The sequence below is a fragment of the Syngnathoides biaculeatus genome, chromosome 2, assembly GCF_019802595.1.
Source record: "Syngnathoides biaculeatus isolate LvHL_M chromosome 2, ASM1980259v1, whole genome shotgun sequence".
Taxonomy (NCBI): Eukaryota; Metazoa; Chordata; class Actinopteri; order Syngnathiformes; family Syngnathidae; genus Syngnathoides; species Syngnathoides biaculeatus.
Window position 1 is genome coordinate 27,599,739 of NC_084641.1, and position 21,236 is coordinate 27,620,974.

The 21,236-nt window shown below is 40.8% G+C and overlaps 1 protein-coding gene across 2 annotated transcripts in view; it reads right to left on the reverse strand.

Annotated features, from left to right (window-relative positions):
* gnb1a (guanine nucleotide binding protein (G protein), beta polypeptide 1a) overlaps nucleotides 1-21,236 on the reverse strand; it is a 33,028-nt gene that overhangs the window by 3,077 nt on the left and 8,715 nt on the right. For both annotated transcript variants that reach the window (XM_061844882.1, XM_061844889.1), the window contains exons 2-10: nucleotides 10,982-11,081; nucleotides 10,860-10,898; nucleotides 10,600-10,706; nucleotides 9,442-9,505; nucleotides 8,824-8,986; nucleotides 6,639-6,705; nucleotides 4,740-4,941; nucleotides 4,140-4,356; nucleotides 815-931 (exon numbers count right to left, since the gene is read on the reverse strand). In XM_061844882.1, the coding sequence (XP_061700866.1) occupies nucleotides 825-931; nucleotides 4,140-4,356; nucleotides 4,740-4,941; nucleotides 6,639-6,705; nucleotides 8,824-8,986; nucleotides 9,442-9,505; nucleotides 10,600-10,706; nucleotides 10,860-10,898; nucleotides 10,982-11,038 (1,023 nt within the window). In that variant the 5' untranslated portion in view covers nucleotides 11,039-11,081 and the 3' untranslated portion in view covers nucleotides 815-824. The remainder of the gene's footprint in view (nucleotides 1-814; nucleotides 932-4,139; nucleotides 4,357-4,739; nucleotides 4,942-6,638; nucleotides 6,706-8,823; nucleotides 8,987-9,441; nucleotides 9,506-10,599; nucleotides 10,707-10,859; nucleotides 10,899-10,981; nucleotides 11,082-21,236) is intronic.

Sequence of the window (21,236 nt, forward strand, 5' to 3'; positions counted from 1 at the left end):
AAATCCCTGACAAATAGTATAGTACACATCAGAAGACCTTGACTTTCCTCTCAATCAACATTTTGTGTGGAATACTGTACTGTACTACAAAATATTACATTTAAAAAGTAGATACCGTAATTTTTGGCCTGTAAGCCGCGACTTTCACTTTCAAACCTACGGCTTATGCGGTGATGCTGTCAATTTGTGCATTTTTTTTTTTTCCTATGGGCCGCAAGGGGGCACTGGAGCGGAAAAGGTAAGAGTGAGACTGGTGGAATATATGTGCCAAGAAAGTGACTTTTACCGGCCCTGTTACCGCTGCGCTAGCATTGTGCTAACTTCCGGCCAGTCTGAAACATCTGCATCCATCCTTCGTCTGCCATTCTACAACTTGTCGCCGAGTGTTCATGTTTGCTATGGACGTCTCAGAAAGACAAACATGGCGAACGTACAGATGTGTGTACTTTTGTTTTAAGGTTAGGATATAACATGTTACCTCACTATGTAGAAGAAGGAACTATGAGAGCGGGGGATTTCCCAGTAACCGCAGGTGAGGGAAACCTCATTTTTAACAGTATAAAATACAAATTGAAATATAATGATCATTTAGTAACTATTTTTAAACAAAACAGTTTTACCAATGCTTTTATTTACAATAAATCAACTGACCAATTATTAAATTAAATATTGAAATAAATCACACATATATGACTCTTTGTAATGTTAATGCTTATGTGGGACGGATTAAAGAATTTGGTGACACATGGGACCAAACTTGGCCCAGCCCTGATAAAAATGAACCCAAAGTGACCACCTTGGGGCTTTTCCACACCTTCAGACTCTTAGTTCCAGATCTTGAGGAAGCTATCCCAGGACCCTGTTGCCACTGCCATGCCGTCGTCAGTCACACCCAAGCAGCTCACCCGATTATCATGACCGGCCAGGACGCCTGTGGACACAGTGAAGACCCAGGAAAAGCTCAGAATTTACGGTCACAAAACTTGGGACATGCATGAATCCCAAGAGATTTTCTTTAAGACTTGTGGAAGGATTTCATCATGACAATGCAACTCAACAAATCAATTAAATCACACCCCATCCCAGCCAATCACGCGGAATTTCAGCACACGAGCCGTCATCTCAGAGAGCATCTTGAGGATTGATTTCAAAAGTGTTTGGTTTGTGTGACAACACAGTAGATTGGTACACCTATGATGACTAAGAGAGCAAACAACCAAACAAAAACTTGTTCAAACAAAGCAGTGCTTCACATATTCCTGTCCAGTAGGGGAAAAAAAAAAAAAAAAAAAGGGTACCGTAATTTCCGGCCTATAAGCTGCGGCGTTTTTTTCCACCCGCTTTCAACCCTGCGGTTTATGCAGTGATGCGGCAAATTTGTGCATCTTTTCTCACGATCGAAAAGGGGCACTCGAGCGGATAAAGTAAGAGTGAGACTGGCGGAATATACGTACCGAGGAAGTGACTTTTACCAGTCCAGCCCTGTTAGCGCTGCGCTAGTGTGTTACTGCCATGTCTCAGTGATTTTTACCGGTATGTTTTTGTGGGTTTCAATGTGGGCACTCACGGCTTTTACACAGCTGCGGCTTGAGTATGTACCAAATGGTACTTCCTTTACAAATGTATTGGGTGAGGCTCATAAACAGGTGCGCTCTGTAGGCCGGGAATTACGGTGCACTAATAAAATAATTTCATTTAGTTTGAATTTGAGGAGACTCACTTACCAAGAATGTCATAAAAATGCATGGCAGTTAAGAACACTAAACCTCCCTCTCCATTTTTCCACAACGTAATCTCAAACATTGCCTACTGTTACTCAAGGTTTAATGATGACAAAAATTGACCCCAAAATGGAGTACTTTTTTTGCACGATTTTCTATGGGATATTTTAATTTTGAGTAGGGGAGAAAAAAAAAAAAAAAAAAAAAAAAAAAAAAAATCAACCAGCAGCACAGAACAGTGTCAAACTTTGATAGGTCACTACACTCAAAATACTGCTAAAAATAGATGCCAAATGTGAGCCCCTAGCGATCAATAGGTGTAAAGTATTCATTAATTCCTATTGAGTGCCTCAGCACGTGTAGGCAATACCTTCTGCTTTAAATAGTAAATGAAAAACTGAACTTCAGTTTGTCTTATTGCACACTAATAACATCTTGCACCGTGCAATATGTCTAACAGCACTGTTTCACAGAAGAAAATCTGATTACGAAGTATTAAACAGTTAGCGAGCATTGGCCTGCCAGAGCACTACCAAAAAACAGGCCACAACACATCTTCAGACATCACCAAGCAAAAAGACATTCCGTGCTTTTGAGAAAAGGGCCATCACTGGGCTGATAATAGCCACATGCATGTGTTTATCCTCTGCGAAAATTGACACTTACTACCACTGCTTACTGAGTCACTTCAGCGTGAATGTGAAGCGGTTCAATTATTGTGAACAGCTGTATATTACAGTGGTAAGAGTTCAAGTGAATTTATAAAGAAGGACTTCTGGGTGGCTTCAACGAAATTAGGAGAGACCGAAGTAATGTATTATCAAAGCTGTACACTGTTGGAATGGTGTGCCTGCCTCTGACCGCATAACATGTTAAAAAGCTTCTCAGTGGCAGGGCCCCAGAGGGTGGATACGATGTACCTGAAATTCCTAAAGGCACTGGATGATTTGGGGCTGTTTGGCTGACAATGTGACAGGCCTCTGAAACATTGTGTGGAGATCTGGGGCAGTGCCTTTAGAGCTCGTGCACATGACGTCACCATTTTCACGGCGCCATATTGGCGGTCAAAAAGAGCTGCTCGACAGTGTGGGGGAGATTGAACTGGAGCAGAATATTCACAATGTCCGAGACTTGTTGTGCTGTTGGTCGTTACAACAGACGAAACAGATATTCAAAGAGATCATTCTGTGGAATACCAGCTGAAAAGATGAGAAAAGATAGATGGATTTTAGCAATTAAATGTGATGGATGGTGCCCACCCAAATACACATGACTGTGTAGCGATCACTTCACTTATGAAGGAATTATTATTTTCAATCTCAAATTCCCAAGAAGTATTCATAATTTGTTGTTAATATTAATGAGTTGGCTCAGAACAATGTGTTTAAAAAAAAAAAAAAAAAAAAGGGACTCGTCTCCAACGTACACGAAAGCCTTGTTGCGGCCACTCGTTAAAGTTCAGTAAACCTCTGATACTTTTTTTTTTTAATATGCATTGTTCTCAAATGAGTCCCGTGCGTAATTAAAAAAAGAAAATAAAGCATCTGTCGCAGAGAGACTTACGTAGGTTAACGCGTGCCCCCGACACGCTACCATGTACGGGGGCTGAAGCCTATCCCAGTGGTTTATTTTCTTTTTTGAAGTACGCATTTGACTCATTGGAGAACAATGCATATTAAAAAAAATAAAAACAAAACGTCTGTCGCAGAGAGGTTTACCAAAATTTAACGTGTGCCCGTGTTTCCAATCATAACCAGGGGTCATTTATTTAAATATTGGTATTTATTGAAAAAATCTGAGCGGCTCCATCATTATGTGGGATTTATTCTTGATTGAGAACAGATCCAGCAACGAAGTATTTGTTAGCGTCCAGACTGTTCTACGCTTTCAAACTCTTCCGTGTAAATCTCGACTACTTACTCACAAGATCCATGTGTAGATCCAGTTGTCCAAGACAAGCGGAAGCGGGTTAACAGTTCATTTTCTTATCGGCGAAAACATCGACTTCGGCATTAAATATGGGTCCTCTATGCCAAGTGTCTCTCATTTTTCCACGTACCTTCATTTATTATCACCTTCTAAATGTTTAACGGTATCAGACAATACTCAGGGCGTTGTGCTTTAAGACATATTTCCGTGCCGTCTCCAACCGACTTTGCATTGAAGAATGCTTTGCTAGACCATCAATGTGGCCAGTCACGTGACTTCGGTGACGTAGGTGCACGAGCTCTACTGCCAGACTGGGGTGGAGGTCTCACTTTTTAAGAAGGGCGAGCTGAGGGCGTGTTCGAGGGTTAGCAAATGCAGTATACATGTCTTTTGTGGACTGGGAGAAGGGCCTTACTTTTTGTGAAATGCAAACATACAAATATCAATGAAGAACAAGGCGCAACATGCACTACATCCAGCAAAGTTCACCTGCACGATCGGCCTTCAAAGTGTCCCAGACATTGCAGTTGAAGTCGTCGTAGCCAGCCAGCAGCAGGCGGCCACTCTTGGAGAACGCCACAGAGGTGATACCGCAGATGATGTTGTCATGAGAGTACACCATCAGCTCCTGGTCAGCACGCAGGTCAAACAGCCGGCAGGTGGCATCGTCTGAGCCTGTGGCAAAGGCATTGCCATTGGGGAAGAACTGCAAGGAAGAAGAGTTTTGTCATTGTTGCAAATACTAAAATGTTTTGCATTTTTAAAAGACATGCAGTACATTTACAGTTAAGGTGTTGAATTCTACATAATGGGGATGATCGGAGGCTCTTAAGTGAGTGATGATTCGGACATTTTTTCTTTGCAAAAACAGACAATAGTCATCTTTGGATGAAAACATCACTTCCTGTTAATATTTCTGAAGCTTAATTTATCTGCACTGTGTGTTGCAAAGTTCTGACTGACTCAAAGATGACACCATGTAACCTTACAAAATTTTCAATTTCCACAATAACAACAATTAATTGACAAAAGGCAAAACCGACTTCTCATGGGCATCTCAAGTGGATGAGTGTAGGATGGGAGCCTTACGCAAATGGCATTGATGTCCGACTCGTGGCCAGTGAAGGTCTGCCGACACATTCCTTCTCTGATGTCCCAGAGTTTGGCTGAGGCATCGCAAGCCCCAGACACAAACAGCCTGGTGTCGGGCGCCAGAGAAAGACTCATGACATCGCCAGTATGGCCAGCAAACGTAGTTGTCTGCTGTCCAGTCTCAATGTCCCACAGAGCGCTGAAATTAAGTGATTGGGACACAATCAATATAAAACTTAACTGAAGAAAAATTAAGGCGAGGACATCTAAACGATTATGAAAAGGTGAAAGACTAAACTCTAAAATGGAACATCATTTAAGACTCATTCAAGGCAGTAAAAATACAATCAGTAACTAAAATGTGATGCACTCACAGATGAAGACAAAATGATTAGTGATGCACCTATTTTTTTTTTTTTTTTTTGTCCGAAATGGCCCAAAAGTTCATCTTTTGTTTTGGGCCCAAATACTTTTGTCACCGAAACAGTGGCGAAAGGATGTTAGGACGCGAGAAAAAAATCATGGTCGGCCGCACAGTCGTATATACTGTATTGGACAAATAATAAATACAAAAAACCCCGGTGAGGCTATAATGAAGAGTCGGACAACCTAGCTGCTTTCCACTGTTTGGGTGTGAAGGGGAAACTTTGTTGCATGCTTTAATGTGCCGCCCCAGGTACCTACAAGTTAAGGCAGCTAAGATGTCGAGCTGCGGCGGCAAATGTTCTCTTCGTGTCTGGTGTCAAACAATATAACTCACTAGAGGAAATCCTCGTTGCATGCCTTTGCACGCCACCCTAGCTACAAATGAGCTGGAGCTAATACGGCTAAATATGATGCAGAGCAGCGGAAGTGAACTTTCCCTTCCTCTCCGATGTCAAACAAGTCACTAATCATTGCCTCCAAGGCAGGGAATAAGCTAAATTTCCGACTAGGATCGTTATCACGAGGGGGGGATGAAGATTAGATAACAGGAGAAAGACACTGTAGTCAGTGCTAAGCTATTGTGACATCAAGTTTCAAAACACAAAACAAAAATATTGTACATTTGTCACATAGTTCTGGCTGGAATGGCATTATAGTATACATTAACCATCTTTGATAATAGATAGATTGTCCCGAGAAAACATTGGAATGCACTAACGCTAGACAGTCACACAGGGACCAGAACTGGAAATTAATTAGTAAGTCAACACACTAGTTTGATGTCACTTGACAAAATTGTCCTATAAGTTCAAAAGTGAATTACTATAATAAATAACACAAGCTAACCTTTATTTGACCCACAATGGGGAAATTTGCAGGGTTTCAGCAACAGAAGTAATCACATAATATCCCCAAATTGCAAACAAGAGAAGACATTTGGTTCCAAATGAGTCCGCTACAACAAAGTTATAGCTATAAATATATTAAAATAAATATTGAAGCCATAACTGATTAAGAATTGCGATTATCAAGTAATGATTATGTTGTGCAATTCAACAGTACGCAGAATTATTTCAATTATATTCCACAATACACTGCAATGACTCCCACAGTAATATCGTTGAAAAAAAAAAAAAAAAATTCCAAAGTGATTTCTGGATATTGGCAGCTTTGCGATAACTGAAATATTACTAAAACTGACATAGTACAAATACGATTAGTAATATTAACTTATAAAAAAAACAGGTTTCTAAAGGGGTTAAGGAATATGTGAGCCTAACGTGAAAGTCTTTATGCCTCAATGTTAGCATTGGTTTGAGCATCTATTTAAAATTAAAATGAAATTTGTTAGTATTAGTTTAGGCATTTATTTAAAAAAATGAAAAAAAATTAGCCAAGATGGTGAAAACTAACACGTCATGTTTGAGGCAGCAGATGTTGAACTGCATTGGGTGCAATGTCACAACTCACCAGGTGGTGTCTCCAGAGCTGGTGACAATCTGGTTGTCATCCAGAAAGCGACAGCAGGACAGGTAACCTGTTAGCAACATCATCAAGTTTGAATATTTATTTCTGAGTCCCTCGAAAACCTACCACATTATGAAATACATTCCAGTTCCATGGCATCAACACAAGAAAACTATGGAATTCATTCATTTCATAATATTCACAAGAATTGAACTCGACACTTTTCAACTTGCTTCCCCAATCTTAAACTAGTTGAGCGTGCGCCCCTCCCTAAGGCGAAGGAACAAGAACTTAAATGCTGACACACTTCCTGTGTCATGTGACGCGGATCAGATGAATGATTTTTGCCTTCAAGCACAAAACTTTTATTTGTTAAAGTTCCAGTATGTTGCACAAAGCGATCACAGAACATGGTTAAAATATACAGTCTCCTCCAAAAGTATTGGAGTGGCAAGGTCAATTCCTGTATTTGTTGGATATTGAAGACATTTGGGCTTCAGATCAAAAGATTAGCAAAAGTTCAGAATTCCAGATTTTATTTAGTCATATTTGCAGATACAGTAGCTTTTGTTTGGACCCCCCCCCCCCACACACACACACGCGCACTTTTTAAATGAGCATAAGTATTGGAACGTGACTGATGGGTGTTTCTCGTTGCTCAGGTGTTGTAATTTCGATTCATTGCTGAAACAGCAATTGTTTTGGGCTTTGAGTTTCACCTGTGTAAACTGCATTTGCTGTTCAGCAAACATCAAGACAGAAGTGTTTATCGGAGGAAGGTAAAATCGATCAGAGCAATTGCACAATCATTGGGCAAGGCCATAACAATTTAGGTCGTGACAAAGGAAAAAAATACTGGTGTACTGAGCACCACACATTGAACAGGTGGGCCAAGGGTATCAACAGCAGTTGATTACAAACATTGTGAGACTTGTCAAGAAATGACAACTGCCAGTGACATCAATGCCAACCTCTACAGGGCAAGGGTGAAAGTATCACAATCCACTGGTTGAAGACTTCAAGAGAGGAAATAGAGAGACCAGACTACACGATGCAAACCACTCACCAAAGAGAATAAGAAGGTCAGATTGGATTTATCAAAGCAGTCCAGAGATGAGCCACAAATGCTTTACAACAAAGATTTATGGAGTGATGAGAACAAGATTAGCTTCTTCCAAAGTAATGGAAAGGCCAAAGTATGGAGAACAGAAAGTATCTGCTTATGATCCAAAACAGAAGCTCATCTGTGAAGCATGGTGGTAGGAATGTCATGGTTTGGGCTTGCAGGGCTGCTTCCAGAACAGGCCAGCTAGTCTTTATTGTTGTAACTCATGATGGTGGCAGCAGACTGAATTCTGAAGTCCAAAAAACATTTTGTCTGCCATTTTCATACCAATGGAGAAAAGCGTCATCATGCAACAAGACAATGACTCAAAACACACTGCCAACGCAACAAAGGACTTCATCAGAGCGCATAAGTGGAAGGTCTTAGCCTGGACAAAATCGATAACCGGATGCTAACTCGATAAGTATGCATTTTACCTCCCGAACAGGACAAAGAAGGGAGAAACACCTCGAAACAATCAAGAACGGAAAGAGGTTCCAGTAAAGAGCTGGAATGTCATTTCAAATGAAGAACACCAAAGTCTGATGAAGTCAATGGGTTCCAGGCTTGATGCCATTATTTGTAGTGAGAGTTTTGCCAACAAGTATTCAATGGTATTCACTCCTAAGCTCATTTGCCTTCAGAGTTCAAACAAAATATGCTCTTGTCCCGAGTTCTGTAACATCTATACATAAATAGCATGAAACAAAAGCTGTAATTCTGAACATTTTTACCCCCACATCTTTTGATCTGAAATCCAAATATCGTCCGTAAACAACAAAAAGGAAATCACCTTGCCAGTCGAATACCTTTGGGGGTGTATCTCTGACGTGAAAATCATTCAAGGGCTAAATTATAACTCAAAGCATGGTCAATGTTCATACAAAGAAAACAAATGCACCAGAAGTGGCAGCAGGGCACAGATGATTTTTTTTTATTACCCTCTTCTTTTAACGAAGTCTAAGGATCCTAAAATGGGATTTCCAAGAGGAGCAATTCACACAATGTACACAGCAGTAAATGGGGATTTTCCAAGTTTGTAGTAAATGGACACGAAGCCAATCAGTTCGATACGCAGCCTACCTGTGTGTCCAGCCAGCTCACGGCTAACACGCACATTTCCTTCGCGGGTCTTCAGGTTATAGATGGAGCAGATGTTGTCCAACCCCCCACAGGCAACATAGTTACCAGAAGGGGCATAGGCGCAAGTCATCACCCAAGAGGAGCGCAGCGGAATGGCATGGACCTGCAGAGAGAGAAAATATTTGACATGATGAAAAACACACAATGACACAGGGGGAATTGACCTGGTCCGCGATACTATTATTTTATCGTTTCAAAGGAAGAATACAAAAATAGTGTTACTTGGACACAAAATAATTGCAGCCTTAACCTAGTTCAGAGATTCTGAACTGGTGGGTTAGTTATGAACCCGCAATGTTTAATATGAATCTGTCTTATAAACATCACGACGATGGTTCCACCCTTAGTTTGTCATAAAAAGAGATGTGAAAATCCCAAATTTTCTCATGTTTATTCATTTTTATATGTACACACAGCAAACGCAAATGTCAATTTATGTTAATGTGACAGATGTTCTCAAAAATTCTTTTGGGAAAATACCTCCTCAGTGTCTTAATAGTTTTCCAACAGGAAATGGACTTGGACGACTGTCATTAATATACTAAACAATGAATTTACCTTGTTTGTGGTGTAGCTGTCCCAAATAATGAGTTTTCCATCCTGGGAAGCACTGACCAAAAGCCTGATGAAAAAGAAATTTCATACTTTATTCTCATTTTCATTCTATGGGGGGTGGGGATGGCACATCTCTTAACATGTTTGCTGAGTTGGTGGTAATGATTCAGATTCTTTTCGCCCTAAAAATGAAGATCTTGGGGCGATTGGGACTGAGCCTTAGTAACTACAGCGACAGCACCAATGCACAAAGGAGCAGGGACAGCAGTGAGCAAAGCATAGCGGGGCCTACTGGGAGCCTGGAAATCTTAACTACCTGTACCATGGCGCACAGAGATCAGCACCATCACCCACAATTTCTTTTTATTAGAAAAGATTAGTATTGTGCATATTTAGACATTTCTATGGTTAACAGTCGACACCCTACTGCACCTACATGTGTCCATGGGGCTAAAAAGAGCAGACACGGCCTAGATGCTGGGTCGAAACATGTGACCCTCTTTCTGTGAGGCAAAATCTCAGCTGGTAGTCTAATAAATACCAAAGCCCCACGGCAAATGAAACACTAGAAGATGAAACAGAAGGAAGCTGACAGATGGTAGGAAGTTGCGCATTGTTGCATGGGGTTTTGAGTGGTGCGAAGGTGGGGCAACATTACAGTCTTCCACACACAAGAAGTAGCTCAGATGGCTGCTGTAGGGGTGTGACACAATCTGGGCAAAAACTTTTTTTTTTTTTCTTGAAGTGAGGAATATCACTCAATGAATCGTTGCAATCAAGACAGAATAATTTCCACTACCCACATACCAGACACCTGAACCACAGCACAGAGTGTAAAGCGTGTGATTAATGCATGTCCAATGTGTGTTCAACAAAAACATGTAGGATTATACCGTCTAAATGCACTAGAGTTTACTTGTTAGAACACTGGGTTTATGTTAATCTAATCGATGGCTTTGGGCAGATGTTAAAAATAGAGAAGCTTGTGGATGCAAGATAGAGCTGTTGTATAATTCCAGGACTTGACAAGGGCCCTGAGGAGAAACACCCAGCACAAAGATACTCAAGCAAGCTTTTATATCCATTTCCTGCATTTAGGAGGATGTGGGTCGATGGCATGAAATATTTAGTTAATGGACTGACTGGAGCTGAATAGAGTACCTTGAATCAGTGCCCCAGTGCATGGCATAGATTTTAGCCAAATGCCCCCTCAGTGTCCGGCGAGTGCGCATCTGAATTCGGCCAACGGGGTCAATGTTAGCTGTAATCTAAACGGGATTAAGAGGAGAAAGATTTTTTTTACCAATAGGCAACAAATCATAACAAAACAGTTCTCAGTGTAAATGCATGTGAGTGGCATTTATTAAAATGAAGAAATATGAGAATGTTGACTAGAGCTGTACACAATTTTAACACTTTACCTGAGACAGGGTAGCATCAGCACACGCTTTCCTGGCATCCTAAAACAAGAATACAAGATTTGAATTCAGGACTACATTTGTTTGTACAGTAGCAAACAGAGAGAGCAGTGAGTCTGACTTACTCGGATCTGGTTCTTGAGCTGCTCAGCCTCCTGGCGTAGCTGATCCAGTTCACTCATTTTCCTCTGCTAATGGTGTGCTTCGCTCCGCCGCCTAGACTCTCTGGTTTGAGGGAGACAAGATTGCATTAGTTATTATAGTATATAAAGTAACATCTTTATGTAAGATCCAACACAGCTGTTCAATAACGACTCCGACAAAGTAAACATTTCTCTGCAATTACATTAGATTAATACATTTGGATGTCTAAAATTCAGGGGGCAAAGTCAGACTCACAAGAGACAAACAGTTTCAAGACAACTCAAGATTTCTCTTGCCATGCTCAAACCGTTACCTAGCAACAAGGACTTGGCAGACACGCAGAGCTTAACAATTGAGAATGCATTTTTCATAAGAGGATAACACAAAACAGCTGATAGCCCATAACGGTAAGGAATAAAGGAAGTCATTTGAAAATAACAATAATAATAACCGAATAAAATTCTACTAAAACAAGGCAAGGTTCCAGCAGAAAGGTAGACCCACAGCACCGGTTGGATTTTTGCAGCACTCCAGGTAAACCAAAGATGCGCGATTGTTGGGAGGAGGTAGATGAAAGTGTTGATGCTCTGGCCTCGAGACGCTCAACTATCCTTCAATGTCATTCCTGTAATCCTGGGACACAGTTGATTCAGCGCCTCCAACCAAATCCGTTTAAGACAAAACCTGCTGATGATCTCAAAAGCAGTGGCTATTCAGATGACCCCAATCCTTGGTTGAGGCTCTTACCCTCGACACTTTCACGTAGTTTCCATACAGACAAATCACATTAAAAAAAAAAAAAAATGGAACACAGTGACCAACTATGGCTTTCAGTCGTGGCAATGGCAACTAATACAATACACGAAGTTGACCATGAAATAAAAAGTACAAAAAAATAATTTGTCACCTTGTCCTTTTAACCCCAACCATACATTGTTTAAAAAAAAAAAATACTAGCTCATCTTACCCCAATATTTCTCTGTGCTGCTTATTCTTAAAGGTAGTACAGACACATTCTAAAGGACACCTTAGTTTTCATGGAGCAACCCAGTAGCTAACAGTCACCTGACTGGTTAGTATTGATAAAAGGGTCTCTCTCTAGGTCAGGAGCCTTATAACTCCTAATCGTCCCGCTGAAATATCTTGGGATAATATTTAACAAGTCTCTGTTCTCTCATTAAAACGTGCTACTGGTTAAAGCTTTAAACATTGAGGCGATATCACTTTATTCGCAACATCATAGACCACTGTCAAGACAATACTGGTTTGCAAGACGCTGAAACTAGCAGTCACTGAGGCACTATAGATTTGCAAAAAATGGCAGTTAAGTGCATAACTCGTTTTGTCCATTCTTCAAAATAGAACAGTTTGGGAACTGTGACCATTGTTAAGTACAGTGGCCGCTGACGGTGCCCAAGTACTGTAGTTACTGGTACAACATTAAAAACTAATTTGTGCTAGAACATACTGTACATCCAATAAATGCTTAACATGTGAGCCATAGAGCAGCTTTATCCAATGTCGGAGTTACAGGTGAACAATCCAGAGATTTTTTTTCCCCATTCCCAATTGTGTACACAAAGAATCTCCAATGGACAATAGTTGAGGTACACCTTGGATGGCATAACCATAACCAACAACACATTTACATAACCAAAACGGTTCAGGTGCTGTGGTAGCAATTGTCAGACCGAGATGCCCGAGACAGAATGCTTCAATGGCCGCCTAATTTGATTTAAATGTGCTTAAATGCTTTACATATTTCTTCAGGCAATTATACACTGAGGCTGAAATATATGACTTGACTCACTATTGTTTGGATAACTACTAACTTTTAGAAAACTACTGTACTCAAAATGATTCATCATTGAGTGAAATAAGAATCAAGCCGTAACGACCTGTGACGGTGAGGCCAATACTGTAGCAGCCCAATAGAAACTGCATTGACTTCGGTGTCTTTCCTTTCAGCCAGCTATTTTTAGAGGTGGACGGGAGGGGAGGGGGAGACAGAGGGAACGGGGGAGGGAAGCAGACTTCGCATTTTCCAACCCCTCCTATCGGTGCAGACATCTCATGCACTGCATAGTAACGAGCAGGGGAGGAACTGCAATCCACACAGACGCATATCGGCATTTCGCATTACTACAAACCACCCGCATCTCAGCGGCTCATCCTCAAAAGGGTCGCGGGAGTGCTGGAGCCCATTCCAGCTATCTGTGGGCAGGAGGTGGGGTACACCATGAATCGCAGGTCACGTAGAAACAACCATTTGCACTTTCAATCACACTTATGGGCAATTTAGCGTCTATAATTAATGCACGTTTTTTTTTTTGGGCGATGTGGGAGGGAACCAAAGTACTCTGAGAAAACCTACGCAGGCACAGGGAGAACATGCAAACTGCATACAGGCGTGATTGGGATTTGAACACCATTCCTCAGAAGTATGAGGAAAACACTTTAACCAGTCGTCCACCGTGCTGGCCATTTTCAACTCATCTCGGCTGGGGGTGTCGGGGCGCTGGAGCCTGTGAGAGCTGACTTTGGGCGAAAGGCGAACTACACCCTGAACTGGTCAGTCGCAGGGCACATAAGTGTCTTTGGTGAGTGAGAACTGAACCCACGCTTGCTTGCACTAAACTCACGTGAGTGTACGGATACAGCATCAGTGACCATTACGACAAACCATGCAAAGCCCACTCTTTTTCATAGAGCACAAACATTGAAAAGTGTAAAAGATGAACATTGTATAACAAATATGCATATATTATGTTATAAATCTGCAAGGTACCATCTGACCTGCAAGGCTGAGAATTCTCATTTAATTCTTTTTAAACGTGGACTAAAAAGATTGAATCTGAACCATTCAGGTTGAGCCTCCTTGTTCAAGAAACGGGACCCTGTACGTTACCCAAGCCGTAGTATATAAAAGGACCTTTTTCCCCCCTCTGATCAAACGATAATTCTTCAGATAGGTTGTGTGACAGGCAGTACAATTTGGGCTTTCACAAGGCTACTAAATGATCACAAAAAGTGCAAGCTACAATCAGCTCTGATGCAAACGAAAAGATGGATTACAGCCAGATTAAACTAATACAAGTGAAAAAGAGGAGAGTTGGAACTTCCAAATTAAGCCTTTGGAAAAAAAAAACAAAAAAGGAGGCCAAGAAGGGTCCAAAAGGTACTCAGTTTTGGTTGATGGGGATTTGTTCAGCCATTCCTGTGCATTTAATCTTAAAGGTGGAATTTGAACCTAAAAAAAAAAGCCTTTTATGCGTCTCTACGACTCGACAGCAGAATATTAAGAAAATCATTGTTTGAAAAAGCCTCCCTCTCTGTCCATATTTGGGCTTTAATTCAATTTCCATCCATACATCCACAGCCAGACTTTTCGAAGTCTGTCCATCCATCCATTTTCTACTGCTTTTCCAGGTTGTCGCGGGGGATGTAGCTTTAGCATTGATATCCAGATTTCCCTTTCCCCAGCTACTTCTTCCAGAGGGATCCCAAGGCGTTCCCAGACCAGCCGAGAGACAGTCTCTCCAGCGTGTCCTAGGTCGTCTCCGGGGTTTCTTTCTGGTTTGACATGCCCGGAACACCTCACCAGGGAGAAGTCAGGCAGGCATCAGAATAAGATGCCCCAGCCACCTCATCTGGCTCCTCTCAAGACAGAGGAGCAGCGACTCGACACTGAGCCCCTCCCGGATGACCGAGCCCGGAATCCCTGCAGAGGAAACTCATTTCGGCCGCTTGTAAATTTGAATTATTAAATTTAATATCGACTAGATGCATGGAGAACTACCCAGTAGGTGTAGAGACAGGGGGTAGAATCGAAGCAAGGTCAATCAGTTCTTCACGCTCACCTGGTACTGAAAAATCCCACAAGCCTGGGGAGAAAAAACTATTGTGGACTGTAGTTTTTTTTGGGACGGAGTGTTTAACTTTGGTCAGCAACAAAGGTTAAAAAAGAAGAAATTGAATTGGTCCCTACTTCAAAATCAAGGGTAAACGTCCAGTGGATCATGTCCTATACACAGAAGCTGCATGGGCTTGGAAAACAGTTCTCACCAAGTCATCGTTTAACCTAATGGCCCGTATTTTAAATTTATTGTATGTAAATAAAATAAAATTTAAAATAAATGACTGGGCAAAATTTTGAGTAACGGTGTTCATGGTGCAGGCGAGGGAGACATAGGTCACCTCCTCATTCCTCCAGCGGCACGTCGCGTTTGCCTGGCTGAGCAAGGAGCTCTAAAGTTACCAACCAATCACGACAAGCCGCTGTCTTCCTGGTTCTTTTTCGTTGAGTGAGCGGATGGGGGGAATTTCTTTGTGATGTCATAAGGCAGCGGGGGCGTGCATTGAAATTGGGCTGGATTCAATTTTTTTTTTTTTTTGCTAGTGCTTTGACATCTTCCATCTCAACTATGCTTTCTGCATAGTGGTTTCAAAATAAGCATCAAAACAATGCATTTTAGCAAGCAAAATCACGGGACTTCACGGTCGTATTTGTGTACAAAGACTAAAAGAAACTACAAATGCAAGCTCAGTTACAACCACAATACCAGCAGAGCATCATCAATATGCATTCCAAGTAAAACCACATCATCCTGTCCTTCATAAAACATGCAAGTGCTATGTGTATTTAAATTAATTGGTATGTATGGGTGATTTGAAGCCCACGACAATGCTTGGCCAAGATGAGAAGTGGAAAAATCCCAAAGCTGGTTTCGATTGTAGAGACAAGCACCACCTGATCAGGGGGGTTTATAAGGATGCTCCCCAGCCCACTGTCTCCAAGTTTTAGATATAATTACTGGGAGCCCTCGGTCTACGACTGAGATCCGTTCCTACAGTAGCGAGTTAACTCAAATTTAGACTTAAGTCGGGGATTCCAACATTATAAAGTCAGAATTTACATCAAAATATTTTGTATAAAAACAAATACATTGAAATAAACAAGATGATGTACTTAGTATTAGTGCTGAGAGGTGGATGGAGAAGAAGGGGAGGTTGTACTTAGCTATTGCGAAGGAACCTGTTCCTCAACACTCTCCATCTCGACAAGTATCAAAGAACCTTGTTTTGTGATCATTGTATGCGACATAGGAACGGAACCCTTCACATGCGCTAAAATACGGGCTTCGTCTTTAATCATTGCCGCCACGGTTGACCGATTGAAGCTTTGGCGGTCTTGGTGTCTCTCCTTTCTCCAATCTTTTTATAATCTTGAGTTTTGTTTCCATGGTAATTGATTTTCTTATGGGTTCAGAAGCATTGCTAAAAGACACAGCTTTCTTCTTTGGGTCGATAATGTCCAAAAAGGAGGGTGAAAAATGCAAAGACACTCCCGGTGCACAAACACGTACAAGCATTAGCCAGACAAAAGGGTGGATGGGGGACGGGTGTTATAAAAGTCTGAACGTCTTAGGTCGAGACCCTCTTAACCCGAGGACTCCCTGTATAAGCGGCTTGGATAACCGATGGCTGGATGGATCTACACTGTGCCCTTTTCTTGCATTTGTCACACCACCACTTTTGTTGCCAATTGTAGGTAATCTTTGGCAAAGTGGTTAACAGCTAACTATTAAAAAAAATGTCATTGTGCCTTTCTACAAGGTACTACAATCCAGGTAAGAGGACCGAGCATCATGAAGCAGGAGTTTCCTTTTTCGAAAGGGGTTTCTCGTCTCTTTTCCTTTGTCAAAGCATTCAGCGGATGTGGCAATAGAGTACATGGACAAAGTGGTTGCTCGTATTACAAATACAGCGGTCTGGGTTACGGACATTATTACTGCATGACATTACCAGTTCACTGGGTACATCTCGACATGAAAAACAAAGCCAAAAGGCAAAAGTTGGCCTCCGAAGCACGCCATAAGGATGGGCTACCGTGCTGGAGGGGGACTGAGAGTCCAAAGCGAGCATAGGCTGAGCATTCACCGAAATTAGGTCAGTCAGATGTAGATTAGGCCAATGGCCAGCGTTATTAAATAACAATGACTGATACCAAGATGCTAAGTATAGACCAAAGCCAAAAGGTTGGATGAATCATGTTGGTTCCCTCCAAAGAGCAGAGGTAAAGGGATGAGGAAGACATTCGGGATTCATACCAAGATGGCAATTTGAACACTTTGGGCATGTATCTTTTATCCTGCGTTGCCGTCTGGTTGTTGGGTGGAAGTCTCTAAGTGCTTTTAGGAAGTGATGCATGTTAAATGCGGCTGAAATGCAACCAGGTCATCAAGAGTGCTGCTACAACGGACTTCGTAAAATACAATTAAAAATACAGAAAGACTTTGCTCCAAGACTTTGAGTAAAAACTCCACCCAGACTGACATCCTCAAAAACATCCTGTTGAATAAATCAAAACCGTTGCAGAAAGCACTTTCTACAATACTTTCGATTCATATTCTATATGTAAAAACTGTGACACCTGATAAAGTGGGTTATCATACAGTATTTTTGGTGTAAACGTTAAAATTTTGTGGCTCCAATGTAAAATATTGACAGATAAGGAAGATCAACTCTTTTGATCACCGTTTGAGAATAGGTAGATTTTAAATATTTATAGGAGTCAAGAAAATTAGTGAGGCTTGAAATAAAAAGTCAAAGGCCATATAACCCATTTTTTGCTGGGCAAAAATTACAGCAAAATTCTGTGGCTACAAAGGAACATGCAGATAATTGCATAGTTCTGAATAGAAAGTTCCAATTGATTAGGCTCATAATTCCTCTGATGGAAAATTTTTTCTCCTATTAGTTCCTCAGCAAAATCACAGACCTTTGATACCATTTAGGCCATTGACGTACAATTCACAACAAGTCATTATTCACTCATTGCACTGCTTGAGAGGGGCAAGAATTGAATAAGAAGAGGTTCTAGGCTTTTTATGCATTTAATTGATATGAGGTCACATTTAGTTGTGGTATTGTATGATTAACATCTTATGAGGAAAAAATAAAACCCTTGAAAATTGCTTGTCGGAATTTTTGCGATGAATCCATCAGTGTGGTCATGTAATGTTTGATTGCCACCGCAGCCGTGACATTTAAAGGGCTGACAGTATAATTTATTTGATAGATTTGTAAAATCTTCCATAATCTATCAGAACCAACTAAAGCACATTTGAGTACAGTATAAGTAAATATACCCGATACAGCATTGGGTTTCCACCAAAAGTGGTGGAATATTTAACTGTTTTAAAACTGAATCTATAATTTACATATTAGTACTGATCCTCATTTTCTTTAGCTTTTGAATTTAAGGCTTCACAATAGTTTAAGTATATAAAGAGCTAAATGATCACATTTATAATTGAGTGATGACAGGTTTTGTTTCACTCAAGGGGGAGACCAGTTATTCATATATTTTGTTACTTGTAATTGATTTTCTTTGTTGTAGGCTTTGTGTCTTCAACAAAAGCAGGTAGTATTTGATATAAATATCCATAATTCCGGGCAACGTCATGTTTCTATGGCCTACTAGATTGTTAATCTAGAAAAAAGGAACAGATATAGGGCCCTGAACTGACACAGTATAGCTGTTAAAGCATTGCAAATATAACATGAGCCATCAGACCCCTGGAGGATTACTTGAAAGACAACAAGTGGGTTGTGGTATTGTAGTCGGCAGTTGTTCTCTTGCCTGAGCCAAGTGAGAAAACCTTAGGAGTGAAGATGGAAAGTTGCGCAACAGCCATTGTTTGCATTTCAGTGAAACTGCTGCAGTTTTACAGAAGGATAACGTAATAAAAACAGATTTTGCCATCGCAATTAGCAAATGCTGGCAAAAACTGCTTCAGTCCTTCAACTGACATTTGATCAAAGAATGCAGCAAAGAACAACTGTGACGGAAAACATTTTCAATCTTCTTGACTGTTGACCAACTAAGATGGCATCATGAAGTTTACTCATGGTCACAGTGGCGCATGACTACTAAATTGTCTAAAATTCCATGAAGCCGTTTGGTAGTGTACGCATTTTATTGTGTTTCTATTACAACAAATATCCGACCCAAATCTCTTCTCTGACTCTTTCTGTCCCTTTGGGGGTGTGTCACAATGGCACACTTCGAAATGCTTGCGAAGGGTGAAGCTGGAAACACTGTTCTCAGTAGAATGGTAAAAAAATATATATATATCCTTGTCAATGAACGGAGTGAACAAAAATGATTAGAAATGGAGATTGCGGGAAAAAAAGATGAATTTAGGGGTCAGGTTTAAGGCTACCAGGGTCTGATGACAAAGTTGTTGTAGCACTGTCAGAAGTGGTTACATATACAGTATTCATGATATAACACAATAATAGTTTTCAGAGATTACATACACCATAATTTCCGGCCTATAAGCCCGAACATTTTTCCTCCACATGCTTTCAACCCTGCGGTTTATGCGATGATCTGGCTAATTTGTGCATTTTTTCTAATGGTCGCAAGGGGGCACTCGAGCAGAAAAGGCAAGAGTGACACCGGTGGAATGTATGTGTCGAGGAAGTGACTTTTACCGGTCCGGTGATAGCACGGCGCTAGCGTTAAACTCTGTGTACCGTCTTTCTTTGTAAATATCTCCTGATTCAAAGTGGGCACTTTCATCTTTTACACGGCTGCGGTGTACTTCACGTATGTACCAAATGATATTATTACCTTTACAAATATACTGGGTGAGGCTTATAACCAGGTGCGCTATGTAGGCCGGGAAATACGGTACATGATGTTGGCCTAAAATTGAAAACTAACAGGTTAACTAACTAACACTGTATATGATTAATTCCATTTTTCTGTGGCTAAACGAGGAGCCGGCAACTTTTAACACTCAAAGAGCCATTTCGACCCGGTTTCCACGGAAAAGACAACATTGGGAGGCGCAAGCACTTAACATCTGAAAGGAAGATGTCAGCTTTTATATATATATATATATATATATATATATATATTTATTTTTTTGTGTCCATACACCCTATAGAGAATGTATGTGTGCATATATCTTTACGCTTGTAAAATAATGTGTTGCTTATGAAATCCACGCAATATTCCATGTTTAGGACAATGAAATTTTATTCATTAAACATTTTTAACTCTTGGGGAAAATAAAAACAAAAAACAGTTGAAGGTATCTTTCAAATGAATTAAAAAGCTGAACTTAAATTATCATTCTAGCATCAAGTCATCATCCTTTGGACTTCCATAGCATAAATCGCAGCCTTGACGTAAATTTAAGCGCAAGATCTGTAATTATGAGTGTACCCCTATAAGAGCGCAGGTGGGGCGGAGTAAGTTAGATGGAAGAGTGAGTGGAACCAAGCAGTTCATTGTTGGAGTTTGGGCAGGCTGGCGATGTGTTATTTGAAAAAAAGCAACAAACCCAGCGGTGACTCCTGTTCCTCATTGTCCTATGCTGAGGGGTATTGCAATACAATAGAAAAAGAGCTCTCTCTCACTTAATAATGAAAATAAATATTTGCAAAATAACTGCCTGAATATTTATTTTACCTAATCCTGAAAATTCACCCGCAGCGTCTGCAAATCAGGGCTATAGTAAGTCACCTTTACGGAGGACTGTAAGGTGCTGTCTGGGAGGCGTGTCGGCGTCTGAGAATGTGCCGCATATTTTGAGTGATGAAAAATGGATACTGTATATATTTTAAGATTTCTAGATCACAATCTTACCATTTGCAGCTACAATTAAACAAATAAAATACTTAGTTCAGATATTGCGCAATTTTATTGTCGTCAAGTGCTGTCATGAGGTGGTGATCACCCAAATTCCACAAAATTTGAAGTTAAAAACTGACTTAAGACATGACTGTTTTGATGTCATCATTCGCAGATCCCATCAATGACGTTATTGATCGGCTCCGAGAAAGACATTTACTCCGCCTTGCTGTCGTGCATAAGTGTTCCCTCGTCATTCGCAGGGGGGTGTTAGTCCCTTACCCTACCCCACTCCAGAATAAAGAAAATCTGTGAATAATAGATGCACAATTAAAACACAATGTATTATATATGTACCATATTTTTGCAACCACAAGATGTACAAAAGTCTTAAATTGTCTCCAGAATGGACATCACGCCTTATGTGTACAATGATTTCCGATATGCGTAAATGTTGCTGTGTGACTTCTTCCACTTGAACACACTGGTCACATTGTTATCACGCACGTTGGCATGTTTTAGCATAGATGCAAGCTACCATATGATGGAGCTGACGAGGCAGGCACTTTACATCTGTAAGCAGCTTG